Source organism: Lampetra fluviatilis, chromosome 49 (genome assembly GCF_964198595.1).
Source record: "Lampetra fluviatilis chromosome 49, kcLamFluv1.1, whole genome shotgun sequence".
In the NCBI taxonomy this organism is placed as follows: Eukaryota; Metazoa; Chordata; class Hyperoartia; order Petromyzontiformes; family Petromyzontidae; genus Lampetra; species Lampetra fluviatilis.
The window spans coordinates 4,560,412-4,577,717 of record NC_136323.1 but is presented as its reverse complement, the minus strand read 5'-3'; the positions used below and the strand labels follow the sequence as shown (position 1 = coordinate 4,577,717).

Sequence of the window (17,306 nt, the reverse complement as noted above, 5' to 3'; positions counted from 1 at the left end):
CGCAGCTCGACGGCACGGGGGGAGGGGGGCCGAGGCCCCCCTCCCCCCGTGCCCCGCACCCCCCCAGCGATGACTCATCAACACCCCCCCCCCTTTCCCCACCACGATAAACTCTTTCTTTGGGCAGGATTTCCTGTAGCGGCGCACGGGCCTTATCGGAGGCTGCAGCGGGCGGGCCCCCGGGTGGAGCGTGGCTGTCGGCGCGCCACTTTACCCGCCACCACCGTGTTACAAGGTCTTTCGCGGGAGTGGGGGGGCGGGCGGGCGGGCGGGCGGGCAAAACGTCGGACGTCGCCCCCGAACGATGCGTTGAGAGCGACGTCAGCGGCACGACCGCGGGAGCGTGCGAATGGGATGGCTGCCGAGTGTGTGATCGCGGACAGGACGGAACTGGCCGTCTTGCCCGCACTTTACACGAGGGCAGCCTTGGCAGAACACCAGACACGAACGTCACCCTCCTCGTCATCCCTCCTCGTCATCCTCCCCGTCGTGCCGCAGAATGTTACAGCCTTCCCACTCCGTGCGTAAAATGTTTTTTAGTTTTTTTTTGTTGTGATCAGCGGGCATGTACACGTACGTACGTGCGTGTGTGCACGCGCTTTTTTGTTTTATTAAAATGCGTCGTCGGTGGGGTTCGTCTCCGTCGCGCGGAGGGTCACACGAACACGGGCTCCCTCTCCTCGAAGCCGTTCGAGTGCCGGTCAAACATCCCGGCCGCCCCCCTCTCCACGTCGGGACCGCACGCCGGCACCGACGACTTCTCCACGCTCCCATCGGCTTTGCTCCCTTCCGTCACATCCTCATCCTGCTGCTGCTGCTGCTGCTCCTGCTGCTGCTCCTGCTGCTCCTGCTGCTGCTCCTCCTCCTCCACGATGCCGGATTCCCCCTCGCTCGACAGCTGCAGCAGCGGGAGCTGCGGCTCGGCTTCCGGCGCGAACGCCGCGCCCCCCTCTTGCTTCTCCGCGACGGGAGACGAGATCCCAGAATCCTCGGCGGCGGGCTGAGCCTCCAGGATGGCGTCGTCGATTTCCTTGACGGCGGCCGCGAGCATCCGCGCGTGATCGTCGTCATCGGCAGCGGCGTCACCTTTGCTCGGCCCCCAATCATTTCCGTCGGCAGGCTTCCCCTGCGCGGTTTTACCACCGTCGTCGGCGGCTGTGTCGGCGTCGCCGCCGCCGCCGCCGCCCACCTCGCCGGTATCTTTGACGGGCAATGCCGGAGCGCCGCTGCCCGAGTCTCCCAAGTCGGGCTTCGCCTCCGCAACGCCGGCGCCTCGCTCGTCCTCCGGCCGCGTGGGCCGTGCCTCTGCTGCCTCCTCCACCTCCTTTGCCTCCTCCACCTCCTTTGCTTCCTCCTTCACCTCCTCCTTTGCTTCCTCCTTCACCTCCTCCTTCACCTCCTCCTTCACCTCCTCCTTCACCTCCTCCTTCACCTCCTCCTTCACCTCCTCCTTCACCTCCTCCTTCACCTCCTCCTTCACCTCCTCCTTCACCTCCTCCTTCACCTCCTCCTTCACCTCCTCCTTCACCTCCTCCTTCACCTCCACCTTCACCTCCGCCTTTGCCTCCTCCTCAACCTCCTTGGTCACCACCTCCGCCGGCTCGGCCACAGCGCTACCACACGCCACTGTCGCCGCCGCCACCACCGTCGCCGCCGCCGCCGCCACCACCGTCTCGGTACCGGCGGTCCGGTTGTTGGCGTTGACGTTTCCGTCCGCCGCCGGCACCGCCGCCGCCGCCACCACCGTCTCGGTACCGGCGGTCCGGTTGTTGGCGTTGACGTTTCCGTCCGCCGCCGCCGCCTTGTTCTCCACGAGCGTCATCTCCACGAAGAGGACGTCCCGCGTATTCGCGGCCTTGACCCCGTCCGCGGCGTCGCCCGCTTCCGCCGCCGGCTTCTCGCCGTCCACGTCGGCGGCGGCGCTCAGCAGCTGCTTGCGCGCCTTCTTCTCGGGGACGGCGCGACGGCCGTCGGTGGCGGCCGTGCCGGCGCCCGGAGGAGAGGCCTGGCCGGCCAGGATGGCCCTCCAGTCGATGTTGGGGTCGTCGGCCAGCGCGGCGAGGTTGAGGTCGCCGTCGCCCACGAACACGATGCTGTCGCGGTACAGGTTGTGTCGGCTCTGCACGGCCGCCGCCTTCACCACTGCGTTTGAGAGATGGGAGGGAGAGGGAGCGAGGTGGGAGGAGGGAGATGGAGGGAGGTGGAGGGAGGAGGGAGAGAAGGTACAGGGGGAACGTTGGCCATTATTGTACCCCGTGACAGAAAGACGTGGAGACACCCAGACTCACGGCTTGACCTCTGCCCTGCTGGCTGAGAGTCTCCGACACGGCCAGCGTGGAAACTCCTGGGATTGCGACCCAAACCCAAGGACTTCAAAAACCCGGGATCTCAATGTTCCTGACACGGCCATCATGAATCCCACGAGAAAAAGGGAGCGAGAGAGCGACACCGATCAACAGGGCGTGAAAAACCGAGCATCTTGACGGTGTCTTCGACACGGCCATCATGAGCCCCCCCCCCACTCCCGCCCCCCACTCCCCCCCCCCCCCGCGTTGTAGGATTGTAGGACGCGTTTGGCGCTCGCTGCTGGCAGGGGGCTCGTCGGTACCTTGGAAGATGTCCTTGGAGAGCGACTGCAGGAGGATCTCCTCGTAGACGTTCTCCACGCGCACCACGCGCGAGTGGTCCTCGAAGATGGTCTCCTCGTAGCGTGGCAGCTCCTGCAGGGGGGGGTCCCGGTGGGGGGGGGGGGTGAGGAGAAGGGGGTGACCACCACAGCCAGCGATTGCGATGTTAGGTCACACGGACGGACCGATTCTCATTATCACGGCTGCAAATGCGTTCCGTTTTCTCCCCACGTTCGCCCAGGAAGGCCTCCCCCCCATCCCCCTTCCCCCACCCCCTCCCCCCACCTGGCCGAGTTTTCACAGTGGTGGTGGTGGTGGTTGGGGGGTGCGATGATGACGACGTTTAAATTGCGATGGAGTAAAAAGAAGTAAAAATTCTCAACACGTGGAAGGGAACCATCGGAGTATCCAGCCATCAGCCATCCGACGTAACTTAACAACACTAATACAATAAACAAACAATCGTAGTAGCGACAAGGAGACTTGCGCGTGCCGTAGATCGCACCCCGAAATGTAACGGAACGTCCCGGACAACAGGCCAAGGGGTGGGAGGGGGGCCAACCCCCTCGGCCCCCCCCTCCCACAGCCCCCCCCCCTCCTCCATCAACACCACCACGCACCGGTTTGCAGCTGGGTCCGAGCGAAGCGAAGAGGTAGGGAGCGGTGATCTGCAGCAGAGCGTCACGGAAGAACCTCTTGCGGGTGGTGCTGCTGTCGTAGTCGTATTTCTGGGGTGGGGGGGGGGCAGTGGTGGGGGGGCAGGGGGGGGGGCAGGGGAACAAGGAACAATTTGCATCGAGTTACTCATCCCACATAGCACAGCACAAACACGGTTAAACTACCGCGTAAATATATAAATGTGTCGTTAAACCCGCCAGCAACCGAGCAAAGGGTTGTCAAGTAAACAAAAGGTGGCCAATTCGTCACTAGTACAGCACTAGTAGTGTAGTGTATAATAGTGTTGTGTATAGTGTAGTGTATAGTGTAGTGTATAGTGTACTATACTAGTACAGCACTAGTGTGTAGTGTATAGTGTAGTGTATAGTGTAGTGTATAGTGTAGTGTATAGTGTAGTATACTAGTACAGCACTAGTGTGTAGTGTATAGTGTACTATACTAGTACAGCACTAGTGTGTAGTGTATAATAGTGTAGTGTATAGTGTAGTGTATAGTGTAGTGTATAGTGTACTATACTAGTACAGCACACCGGTTGTGTGTTGGAGGGCCTTAACAGGCCACATTTGTGGCTGTCGCCTGATGAAGCTTATTACAATTACTGGCGAAACGTCGTACTCAGATTGTAAATGTTGTGGCTTGGCTCTCCAACACACACCGGTGTGCTGTACTAGTGTACTACACTACACTATACACTACACTGTACACTACACTACAACTACTAGTGCTGTACTAGTGACGAATTGGCCACGTTCTGTTTACGTGACAACCCTTACTAGTTGTCTGTGTCGGGTGGTGGCGGGTGCAACGACACATTTATACATTTACGCGATCTAACCCAAAAAATACCTCTTATGGATGATATTGGTCACGAAAGCTTGCGTGTTAAACTAAGCTTGGCACGGACCCTGGTGCAAGGAATTACACACGGGGGGAGACGGACACCTTCTGTCTATTCTTAGGTTTTTTCGGTAAAGTCACGTAGGTAAAAAAATTTAATGAATCAAAGTAAAATAAAAAATAAAATAAAAATCTACCTACGTGACTTTACCGAAAAAACCTAAGAATATGAATCCTTGCCGTCACGAAAGCTTCAAATCTAGAACTTTCTGTCTAACATCTCTCTCTTCGCAGCCTGGCGCACAGGCTCCCGGTGCAGTCTCACCGCCTGCACGCCGGGCGTGCGCTCACCTTGAGGACGCGCTCGAGGGCGCGCTGGGCGGCGGTGGGCACGGGGGTCGGCGTGGCCTCGGGGGCCAGGCTCTGGTGGAGATAACGCTCGAAGGTGTACACCGCGTCGTCTAGCAGCTGCTCAGAGACACGCACACACACATACACAGTCATGTATACACACATACACAGTCACACGTGCACACACACATACACAGTCACACGTGCACACACATACACAGTCATGTATACACACATACACAGTCACACGTGCACACACATACACAGTCATGTACACACACATACACAGTCACACGTGCACACACACATACACAGTCATGTATACACACATACACAGTCACACGCACACACATACACAGTCATGTACACACACATACACAGTCACACGTGCACACACACATACACAGTCACACGTGCACACACACATACACAGTCACACGTGCACACACATACACAGTCATGTATACACACATACACAGTCACACGTGCACACACACATACACAGTCATGTATACACACATACACAGTCACACGTGCACACACATACACAGTCATGTATACACACATACACAGTCACACGTGCACACACATACACAGTCATGTATACACACATACACAGTCACACGCACACACATACACAGTCATGTACACACACATACACAGTCACACGTGCACACACACATACACAGTCATGTACACACATACACAGTCACACGTGCACACACACATACACAGTCATGTACACACACACACAGTCACACGTGCACACACATACACAGTCATGTACACACACACACAGTCACACGTGCACACACATACACAGTCATGTACACACATATACAGTCACACGCACACACAGTCACGTACACACACACACAGTCACACGCACGCACACACAGTCACACACACACACACAGTCACAGTCACGCACACACGCACAGTCACACAGTCACACAGTCACACGCACAGTCACACAGTCACACGCGCACACACAGTCATGTACACACACACACAGTCACACAGTCACACGCGCACACACACAGTCACGTACACGCGCACACACACAGTCACGCGCGCACACACACAGTCACACGCGCACACACACAGTCACACGCACACACACACAGTCACGTACACACACACACACAGTCACACGCGCGCACACACACAGTCATACGCACACACACAGTCATACGCGCGCACACACACACAGTCATACGCGCGCACACACACTATCACGTACACTCACACACACCATCACGTACACGCACACACACACACACACAAGCACATGTACACCATCACATACGTATGTACACACACACACACAGGTGGGCGGGTGCACGTCATACGCAAGACAAAGATCCCCATATAGTCTTAACAGGCTGTTGGGGCAAGTGCTGTTGGCGAATAGCACCGATGAAGGCCGGCACTGTGGCACACGAGGGGGCGGGTGGCCAGCACCACCCCCGGCTGCTCGCTTGCCCCAACCGCTTGTTCAGGCTACACGGGGGATCTTTGTCTTTGTGTAGCAGTGCGCGTGTGTCTGTGCGCGTGTGTCTGTGTGTGAGTGTGTCTGTGTGTGAGCGTGTCTGTGTGTGAGCGTGTCTGTGTGTGAGCGTGTCTGTGTGTGAGTGTGTCTGTCTGTGAGCGTGTCTGTGTGTGAGCGTGTCTGTGTGTGAGCGTGTCTGTGTGTGAGCGTGGCACCACCTCCTGCACGAGCGTCTGGCCCCTGTGGATGAGCGCGTCGGACGACGAGAAGTCGACCCGCTGCTTGAGATCTGCGAGCTGCGCCTTCAGCCTCTCCACCTTCTCGTCGCACGGCAGCATCTTCACCGGGTCGGAGGGCGCCATCGCCAGCTTCTCCACGTACTGCACGCGCAGAGACACGAGAGGTGACCACCAACAACAACCACACCGTGAAGCCGTAATGGACTGTTGCCGGTAAGTCGACGTCGTCGTCGTCTTCTTCCGGACGGCTGCGGACGTCGGAGATGCGGAGCAACGACCGCCGGGAGACAACCGCACGTGTGGAGCGGCGTGGAGCAGTGTATCATCACCATCATCACCATCATCACCATCATCATCAACATCACCATCATCAACATCACCATCATTATCACCATCACCATCATTATCACCATCACCAACATCACCATCATCACCATCATCACCATCATTATCACCATCACCATCATCAATATCACCATCATCAACATCACCATCATCAACATCACCATCATCAACATCACCATCATCACCATCACCAACATCACCATCATCAACATCACCATCATCAACATCACCATCATCATCAACATCATCGCCGCGTCGTCTACACGGTTGCGTACTACGGTCCCTGTTCTAGATGACCGCGGGTCCCGCACGCTGCCGGAGGCGTTCGAGAAACACGCTCCCCCCTTTCGTGCGTCAGGCGTCATGCGCATCTGCTGCCGCCACGGTTGTTTAGGGGTGGACCCACGAGCCGCGTGGGAGATCAAAACAGTGGGAGATCAAAACAGTGGGAGATCAAAACACTGGGACATAAAAACACTGGGAGATCAAAACAGTGGGATCTTCTGCATTGGCTCTGTTAGTCAGGACCAATAAAGGCTGCCCCCCCCAGGTGCCCCCCCCCCAGGTGCCCCCCCCCAGGTGCCCCCCCCCAGGTGCCCCCCCCCCGCCCACCTCTGCGAGGCGCTTGGCTCCGCCGTCGTTCTGCGTGTTCTTGACGAGGTGCTGCACCTCGCGGGCGAGAACTCCGCGTCCCTCGCTGAAGCCGTCGCTCACGCACCCCATGAGCGCCTCCAGCGCCCCGCCCAGCACGGGCTGCACTTGCTGCCGGCAGCACGCGTCCACCTTGGGCTGCAGGAAGCCTGCGTGCGTGGGGAGTGGTGGCGCGACGGTTAGCGCGATGCGCGACAAAACTCTCCCGCTTCTTCTGTACCGCTGACGTAGATGCCAGATAACCGCGTCAGGAGCAAGCGGAGGAGTGGATCGTCATCATCATCGTCGTCATTGTCGCGATGTCCCCTTCGTATTTGTGGATCGGGGCATTGCGTCGTTCTACGTTGTACGATCCCCACCCCGCTCACGACCAACACCGGTGACGATTATCGGAACCGGTCCTGGGCCTCCCCCTAGGCGCCTCAAAACGAGTACCTGGTGCGGTGTGTAAGCATCGCAACTGGGGAGACAAAGGCGGCCGGGCGTGGTGCTGGCCACCCGCCCCTTCGTGTGCCGTGCCGGCCTTTGTAGGGTGCTGCTACTAGCTAACAGCACTTGCCCCAACAGCCTGTTAAGGCCACACGGGGGATCTTTGTCTTTGTGTGCGCACCACAAACCCGGCGACCCGAGTTCGATTCCCGCTCACGGCCAACGCCAGCGACGATTATCTGCACCGGTCCTGGGGCCTCCCCCTAGGTCAACTCGGCCTCAAACGAGTACCCAGTGCGGTGTGTAGTAACCGTCGCCACTTAGGCGGGGGGAGGGGGGGAGGGGGGGGACAGAGGCGGCCAACCCCGTCGCGTGCCACAGTGCCGGGCCTTCGTAGGCGGTGCTGCAACGAGCTAACAGCACTTGCACCCCCCCCCCCCAAACAGCCCATTAAGGCGATAACCTTCGTCTCTGCGAAACGCGGGGGGGCGGTAGCCTTCTGAAGCCGTGGTGGGAGGGGGGGGGGGTGCCGGGGGAGGGGGCGGGGGGGCAAAGACCCCAGGGGAGTTGGGTCCCCGCTCTCACGGCGACGGCCGCATCGTCACCTCGCATCTTGCCGGCGACCTGCTCCTTGGAGGAGATGATCTGGTCGAGGTCCGGCCGGATCAGGGACTCGAGCGCCGGCCGCATCTCCTGGCACTCCTGGCGGAGGGCCGCGTGGCCCTCGCTCGTCTGCTCCTGCACCAGGCGGTAGACCGCCGACGAGATCTGCGGTGGTGGCAAAGGGTGTGGCGCACGGGGGCTTTTTTTTTTTTGGAGTCTCAACATCATCGTCGTCGTCGTTGTTGTTGTCGCCCGTGGCCGATCCACTGCCGGATGAAGGGCTTCCCCCGAGCCCCGGGGCCACGTCCGACTATCCTGCGGATTTCAACCTCGGGCCCCGGAGCGCAGGCTGCGGTGTGGATACCGTGCAGGAGGAAAATTGGGGTGCGGCTGGGGAGGGAGGGGACGTCGGTACGACGTTGCGGCGATAAAAAACACCGCCGACACGCAACGTGAAAGCATCGTCACGCATTGATATTGGAGGAATAACCCATGCTGGAGGTTTACCGCGCGTCACCAGCAGCGTGTGTGTGTGTGTGTACGCATGCGTAAGCATGTGTGTGTGTGTACGCGCGTGTGTGTGTACGCGCGTGTGTGTGTGTGTACGTACGCGCGTGTGTGTGTACGCGCGTGTGTGTACGCGCGTGTGTGCGTGTGTATGCATGTGCACGCGCGTTGCTCCATCTCACCATGGCCCAGGCTCTGTGCTTCTCCTGCGGTCGCCCTCTGAGCCTGGGAGTGATGTCGGCCTGCAGGCTCGTCACCAGCTCCTCCATCACCAGGTTGCTCAGGATCTGTCGACGGGCAACGGTCGCCGATCATCATCCGCCGACGCCGCGAGACGACGCCGCGTGGCGATCGTCTCACCGCCCATTCCCCCCCCCCCCCCCGCCCCCCAGACTCCCCCGCAGCAAAGAAGAAGACGACCACGATGAAGATGAATTGGATGTCTAGATTTGAAGCTTTCGTGACTGCAAGGATTCATATTCTTAGGTTTTTTCGGTAAAGTCACGTAGGTAAAAATCACTTGATACAGCTATCGTGCTGTGACGGTTCCACCTGAAGACGGAGGCTTGTGTTGCCTCCGAAACGTCGTGATTTTAATTGAGTTTTTATTTTACTTTTATTAATTTAAATGTTTTACCTACGTGACTTTACCGAAAAAACCTAAGAATATGAATTGGATGGCCAAGAATCGCACGCGCCGCGCACGGCCCGGTGAGCGTGGAATGTCGCCGGGCTCAACGTCGGGCGCAACGTTCGGTCGCATGGCAACGACCGGGCGGAGGGCCTTCATCCGGCCAAAACATGGACACACAATGGGCCGTGAAAATCATAAAATCACCACCATCGATATTCTCGGCGAACGCCCGATAGGCTCACGGCGATTGGCGACGCAGGAAGATCTCTTCACAGTTTTGGCTCGTCACCCGATGAAGCCGGTTGTAATCAATGAAACTGAGAAAACTGAAAAGCTGTTGTCGTCGTCGTCGTCGCTAGCGAAACGTTAAGGAACTCAAATTGTAAGTGTGGTGGGTTTACCCTCCAACGCACAAGCGGTGTGCTGAAGCAGTAACTAATTGCCACGTTTTGTTGACGTGGTCGAGTGCTGGGCGGGTTTAACGACACATTTATATTTACCAGATCTAACCCCCCCAAAAAAACCCCTTCATCATGTGAATACACTGCTGGCGTGTGTGTGTTGTGGGTCTATGGGAGTGTGGGTGGGTGGTGGTGGTGGGGGTTGTGGTGGGGGGGGGGATGACCTACACGGCCAATGGCTGTTTTGGCAGTCGGTCCGAATTCTTGGAAAATCCTGCACGAGTTCCCAAGACAAACCGCTGCCCCCCCCCTTCTTCTTCGTCAAAGGCGGAATTGTACGTCCCGATAACGCAGGCCACTAACGTCCCGCCATCACGAACGCCGCCGCCGTCATTTTTTGAGAAGAGGTGGATAGACGAAAGGACAGAAAGAACTTTCCGATGGAGGCGTAAATCGCCCCCCAGCCCCCCCCCCACCCCCCCCTAGCCCCCCCCACCGCCCCCGCCCGATCGCGAAATGTCACCAAATCCTCTCTCAAACGTCTCTTCTCATTACATTTTCCCCGTCCGAAAGAATCTCTGTATTGTGACGGAGCCGCATACTTTCCACGTGTCTACACGCCGCCGCTGTAGCAGCGCTAAAGGCTGGGCGGGTTTTAGCGATAAAAAAAACGAGTAGAACACGCATGTGGTTTAGTCGTAGGAATGCTCCGAGCACAGCATCATGGACAGAGAGAGAAATACAAACTCCAAATATACAGCATGGGTCAGGGATCGAACCCACGACCTCCTGCATACCAGGCGAGGGGAGTTAACATCTCGTCACCGCGGCGGTGCCCCATTCCATTCTGTCATCGTTTTTTTTTTCTAAACAACAGCAAGAGCCTTGAGTGAAGGCTTTCTCTATACACAAGCGTAACGATGTCGACACCCCCCCCTCCCTTGCTTTACCAAGCGCCTTTGTTGTGGACACCGACGCTATCCCGAGGCCCGGAGACTTCGGTTCTTCCGGTTTAAATTTCGTCTTCTCCATTACCATCCCCTTCCCCTTGTTGCTAGTCAACATTTTAGATCGGCCTCCTCTACCTGGAAGATTTTCTCAACCTCTCCCCTTCAACCAATCCTCATCCAACGGTTCTCAGCCGTTCCCCCTCCCAGCCCGCCTTCCGTTCCCCCTCCCAGCCCGCCTTCCGTTCCCCCTCCCAGCCCGCCTTCCGTTCCCCCTCCCAGCCCACCTTCCGTTCCCTCATCCTTTTACGGTTGAATTTCTCTCCCCCAAATCATTTTAATTCTCCGTCCTTAGCCAATCCCCTTCGAGGCCTCCATGCACCAATCAGAGGCCTTGACACACTTCACGACTGTCCGTTACGCGCGCGTACCATGTCGGGTAAAGTGGTATGTTGTTCTCAGTCTTTAAATGAAAAATAAAAATACTCAATGAGATAAGAAACGTCACTCTATAACGGTCTCAACGTTGACCCCAATTGCGGCATGACCTCCCGCCGTGTCACCGTCTCAACACGGGACCCGGGGTCACTCTCTTTACAAAGCGAGAATGATAACACACTCCGCCCCCCCCCCCCCCCCCCCCGAGTTGTCACCTGGTTAAAACAAAAGTAGAAACTTAACCAACAACCACTCGCAGCATCGTCGGCACTCATCCTCGTCTCTAGAGTCTCTCATTTTGGTTGGACTAAATAAACCGACCGCTCTCAGCGTGACCACTTACTCACCCACCATTCACTTACAAATCTCACGCGGTTGAACTAAAATAATACTTTGACTTGGCTACGGATTGTGGGAGGCTTTCGCCCAGCGGCGGTTTGATCACGGCCAACAATGACAATGATAATGCCGACGACGATAACGACGATGACGGCGATGATGATTACAATGATAACAACGACGACGATGATAATGACGACGACAATCGTCCATTTACCTGCGTCTCGTTACCGCAAAACATGTCCCAGGTGGAGAAGTGGCTCTTGTCCTGCCGGTAGAGGCGCACGGCCTCCGAGAAAGTCTGGGTCTCCACAGAGTCTGGCTCGGAGAGGCCTGCACAGAACGGAGAGAGAGCGCGCAAGAGAGACACACACACAAATTAACATTTCATCTTACCGTGTAAAGCCCACCGAGCGATGAGATTTTATTCGGAGGCGGCGGCTGATGACGCCATCGCAAGGCAGGGCGAGTCTTGTTGCGCCGTTGGCTACGTACGGTGCGCGAAAGCAGATCAACATACGTGACGTCAGGCATCGTCAGGGTTCGCGATTGAACACACGTACCGCGTACCCGCGGTGCTCTGAACCGTGCGTTTTCAGGTTCTCCGGGATCAGAAATGGTCTCCCGCAAAAGCTCCCCTCCCCCCTCCTCCCCCTGGCCATGGCACGTGGCGCCAAACGTCGGACGTACGTATGTACGTTGAACTTCTTTCGCGCCGTACGTAGCCGACCGTGTGAGGCAAAGACCGGCGAACGACGCCCGGGGGAGCTCCTCCCGCAAGAGGCCATCAGGAACGGGGGGGGGGGGTCAGTGCAGCGCAAAGCCACCCCGGGAACGAGAAAACTATAAATACATTTGGAGGCTTGCCCCCTTCTTTTCTCTCCGCCTGATGAAGACCGCTCTCGTGTTGCGATGGAAACGTCGTGGGTTTTTTGCTTTCATTATTTTCAATTTATTTTTTATTTTTATTTCATTAAATTTTTTTAATACATTTTTTGGTTTTCTACTTAAGTGACTTTACCGAAAGAACCAAGAATATGAATTCCTGCAGTCACGAAAGTGAAGTAAAAAAAAAAATGAGAAAACTCCCAAAAACCGTTGCGGCTCACAGCATTGCCAGCACCTCCCCACCCCCCCTTGACATCATTTGCGTTGACTACTGCGGCACATCCCGTGAGCACGAGATTCGAGGGTTCAAATCCTGGTTGTGGGGGCAGAGGGGGTGGGTCGATTTATTTATTTTGTGTCCGTTCAGAAAAGCAAACGCACTAAGGCCGCACCATACGTGTTGATGAAAACGATCATTTGTATCGTAGTGGTAATAGTAGCCACCACCACCACCACCGCCGCTCGGCTATTAGAAGTCGCAACGCACTGCTCGCACCTGCCGATTGGTAAACAGTGAATTCTGCCCCTCGGCAGAATTCACTGTTTACCGCGCGACAACAAACGCCGTTCAAGACGCTAGGGTCCGCGGGCGACGATCGCCACACGTACGGCCTTCTCTGCCAATTCCACAGCTGGATGAGGGGGCCTTCCCCCCTCCTCCACCCCCCCTCCGCCCCCCAAACAGAGACGAAGATCCCCCGTGTAGCCTTAACAGACCGTTAGGGCAAGTGCTGTAAAGCGAGCACCTACAAAGGCCGGAACAGCACACTAGGGGGGGGGGGGGTGGCCTGCACCATGCCGGGCCGCCTTTGTCTCCCCGAGTGGCGACGTGTACTACACACCGCACCAGATACTCATTTAAGGCCGAGTCGACCGGGGGGGTAGCGGGGGCAGGACCAGTTCAGATAATCGTTGGTGACCGTGAGCGGGACTCGAACCTGGGTCGCCGGGTTCGTAGCGCAGTGTAGCGCTAACCGCTACACCACCGCTCACACACACACACACAGAGACACACACACACACACACAGAGACACACACACACACACACAGAGACACACACACACACACACAGAGACACACACACACACACACAGAGACACACACACACACACAGAGACACACACACACACACAGAGACACACACACACACAGAGACACACAGAGACACACACACACAAACACACACACAGAGACACACACACACACACACCCCCGTGCGGGTTATTGGACCATACTTCGCCAGGCCGGTCATTGTGGCTGGGTGTAGGCGGACAGCAGGAGACGTGGGAGTGTAGACGCGGGGGGGGGGGGGCAGGGGCGGACAACGGTGAAGTTTTTGTCGGTGCTGCACCGCCCTCTGCTGGTGAAAACGCGACGCGGCGCTCCTCCCACTCCCCCCACTCCCCCCAGCCCTTCCCAACAATTCGGTTTACCCCCCCCCCCCAACATGCAAGCCGCTCATTAAATTGGCCGATAACACCTCCCCATGCATGTTAGAGGGCCGCAGAGAGCTCGGGGGCACAATTGTTTTTTCGCCGGTTCAGCGCCAAACGCCTTCGCGTGCAGAGGGAGCGCGCTGCACGGCTGCTGCTGCTGCTGCTGCTACTGCGGCTGCTGCTGCTGCTGCTACTGCGGCTGCTGCTGCATAGTTGCGAGATTATTTAGTCTTTATTATTCCCACGATGCGTAAAAGCCGCAGTATACACGGGCGAAAACCACACTTTCCAAAAACACAAATCGGTCTCCCTTCGCTCGGCAAAACGAACTCGCCGCACGCCAATCACCGTGACACTCACGACACCACCTCCACCCGCCCCCCCCCCCGCACACACAACGCAGTGCATTGTGTGGTACTGGGAACACAGGGTGTGGAGTACAGGGGGCGGTTGTATGGCAACTATGGGGTGGCTTGGCTGGCTGGCTGCGTCGATGGATTGGGGACCGATTGTGGGTTTAGCTTTAGTATTGGTGGGTGGCTGGCTGGGTTGGTGGAAGTATTGCTGGGTGGGTGGGCGGGTGAGTGGTTGTACGGGGAACCCCGGCTGGTTGTACGGGGGACTGGCTCGCTAGCTGGCCACGTCTGCTCGGTGCGTTGCTGGGCGGATGGGCGAGCGGGCGTTCGCCTCGGCTGGCTGGGTAGTAGCTGGGGTGGGCACAACGACGACGGCAGGAATGTGGGGGCAGGAATCTGTTAAAATGTGAGCAGTGAATGCCCCTTTTTCATTTCCCTCGGTTCGCATTCGCGCGGCTCTCAACTTGTCTTGTGAAAGGTCACACATTATGTTTTTTTACACAGAGCATGGGCACCGATGATTAATAATGCTCTTTTTTGTTTCCAAATCCGAGCAACAAGATTCTGAACCGTCCCTCTCTTTCCGGCGGACGCTACATCCGGGACACTTTGCTCAACCTCAATGAACGAACGGTGGGGGGGGGGGGGGGGAATGATTCTCCGCGCAGCACGGTTTGGGCAGGGTCGTGACCGCGTGCGGTTTGGGCGGCACGGCGCTCGACGTTCCACCCCCCCCCCCCCCCCCCCCCACGTGCCGGGATCTTCTTCAACGACTTCAGGACTCGGAAACCTCCCAGCGGAGACGGCGCCGTACAGCGGGGAGAACAAAACCAAGAACCGACGCCCCTGCCATCCCCACCTCCCCATCTTTGACGGGATATAAACACTTCACCATCACCCTGTCAAACACTTCTATTCCTCCGTATATCACCGCCGTCATCGTCGTCGAGCCACCCGCTCGACATGCAGGTGGACAATGAATTGCCGCAGGCAGGTCACCTGGGAGCTACGCACGCGGCGGACGGCACCAGCGCGGAGCCGCTACCCGATCGCGATCGCGGTGCCCTGGAGGTCCCCGTGCCCTGGAGGTCCCCGTGCCCTGGAGGTCCCCGTGCCCTGGAGGTCCCCGTGCCCTGGAGGTCCCCGTGCCCTGGAGGTCCCCGTGCCCTGGAGGTCCCCGTGCCCTGGAGGTCCCCGTGCCCTGGAGGTCCCCGTGCCCTGGAGGTCCCCGTGCCCTGGAGGTCCCCGTGCCCTGGAGGTCCCCGTGCCCTGGAGGTCCCCGTGCCCTGGAGGTCCCCGTGCCCTGGAGGTCCCCGTGCCCTGGAGGTCCCCGTGCCCTGGAGGTCCCCGTGCCCTGGCGGACCTCAGCGCCCTGGCGGCCCCCGTGCCCTCACCGTTGTTGCGGTGACGCAGGCAGCTGCCCAGCACGGCGCTCCACTGGCGCTGGGCCTCGGGCTTGCCGGCGGCGAACAACTGGTCCCTCTCGTAGGGGTGGCGCAGGATGATGGGGTGAGGCGTGGGGCAGGAGAGCCACGGCTTGCCTGGAAACGAGCGGGCGGGCACGGGAGAGGTCAGAGGTCAGGAGACGTCGAAGGTTAGTCTCGCGGCTTGGGGGCCCAGAGGTGGAGCAGCACGGTCGCCACTGGGGAGACAAAGGCGGCCGGGGGAGGAAAGGGGGGTAGGGGTACTGGCCACCCATCCCCTCGTGCACCCCTAACAGCACTTTCCCCAACAGTCTGTTGAGGCTACACGGGGAGTGGGATATTTGTCTTTGTAGACATACATACAGCCCACGCGGCGTGACGTCCGACGTTTCGCCGCGTGCGCCGCACGACCCCAAAAACCCAATCGGAGGACCGTGTAGCGGTGCACCTGCGAAAACCAACCCATGTTTTCATATATATATTCAAATCTCCACGTGGAATATTTCCCCATCGTAGCCGTAGGTGAAAATCTCTCCCCGCGTCCCTCTCGCCCCGTGTCCCTCTCGCCCCGTGTCCCTCTCGCCCCGTGTCCCTCTCCCCGTGTCCCTCTCCCCGTGTCCCTCTCGCCCCGTGTCCCTCTCGCCCCGTGTCCCTCTCGCCCCGTGTCCCTCTCGCCCCGTGTCCCTCTCGCCCCGTGTCCCTCTCGCCCCGTGTCCCTCTCGCCCCGTGTCCCTCTCGCCCCGTGTCCCTCTCGCCCCGTGTCCCTCTCCCCGCGTCCCTCTCCCCGCGTCCCTCTCGCCCCGTGTCCCTCTCCCCGTGTCCCTCTCCCCGTGTCCCTCTCCCCGTGTCCCTCTCGCCCCGTGTCCCTCTCCCCGTGTCCCTCTCCCCGCGTCCCTCTCGCCCCGTGTCCCTCTCCCCCCGTGTCTCCTAGCTCGTGCTGCGTAACAACGACCTTTTGTGCGCTGCAACGAACCCGATTAAGAATTTATATGACGGCCGCCCCTACAGCGTTCTAACCGCCTGCGCGCCCCAACCCTGCCACCCATACCACCCTACACCCCCCCCCCCGCCCGCCTCCCACTACGAGCTGAGCTGCCCATGCCACCACTTCAACATGTACAGGCATTCACACAATAACACAGACATACAATCCCCCCCCCACCCCTCCCCCCAACATAGCCACACAGACTGTTGGTGCAAGTTGCTGTTAAGCGAGCACCTATGAAGGCCGACACGGCACACGAGGGCAGGTGGGTGGCCAGCACCACGCCCGGCCGCCTTTGTCTCCCCAGTGGCGATGTTTACGCACAGCACCAGGTAATCATTGGACGCCGGAGTTGACCTAGGGGAGGCCCAGCACTTACGAGCGGGGATTCAAACTCGGGCCGCCGGGATCGTAGTACGGCGTCCTAACCGCTGCACACATGCGTGCACACACACGGATGCACACACACGGATGCACGCGCGCGCACACACACACACACACGGATGCACACGCGCGCACACGGATGCACACACACGGATGCACACACACGGATGCACGCGCACGCACAAGCACACACGGATGCACGCACACACACACACGGATGCACACACACGGATGCACGCGCGCGCACACGCACACACACTCACACTCATACAGTGACGCACACTCCACAGCCACAATCTCAGTTTCAGCTATTG

At 58.5% G+C, this 17,306-nt stretch overlaps 1 protein-coding gene across 1 annotated transcript in view; it reads right to left on the bottom strand.

The window, feature by feature from the left end:
* Positions 1 to 90: 90 nt before the first annotated feature.
* LOC144948479 (protein Niban 2-like) overlaps positions 91 to 17,306 on the bottom strand; it is a 68,617-nt gene continuing 51,401 nt past the window's right edge. Inside the window, exons 5-14 of the mRNA XM_078877977.1 lie at positions 15,594 to 15,740; positions 11,736 to 11,851; positions 8,942 to 9,046; positions 8,255 to 8,417; positions 7,182 to 7,369; positions 6,204 to 6,365; positions 4,494 to 4,610; positions 3,248 to 3,355; positions 2,609 to 2,720; positions 91 to 2,142 (exon numbers count right to left, since the gene is read on the bottom strand). Of these exons, the coding sequence (XP_078734103.1) occupies positions 656 to 2,142; positions 2,609 to 2,720; positions 3,248 to 3,355; positions 4,494 to 4,610; positions 6,204 to 6,365; positions 7,182 to 7,369; positions 8,255 to 8,417; positions 8,942 to 9,046; positions 11,736 to 11,851; positions 15,594 to 15,740 (2,705 nt within the window). The 3' untranslated portion in view covers positions 91 to 655. The remainder of the gene's footprint in view (positions 2,143 to 2,608; positions 2,721 to 3,247; positions 3,356 to 4,493; positions 4,611 to 6,203; positions 6,366 to 7,181; positions 7,370 to 8,254; positions 8,418 to 8,941; positions 9,047 to 11,735; positions 11,852 to 15,593; positions 15,741 to 17,306) is intronic.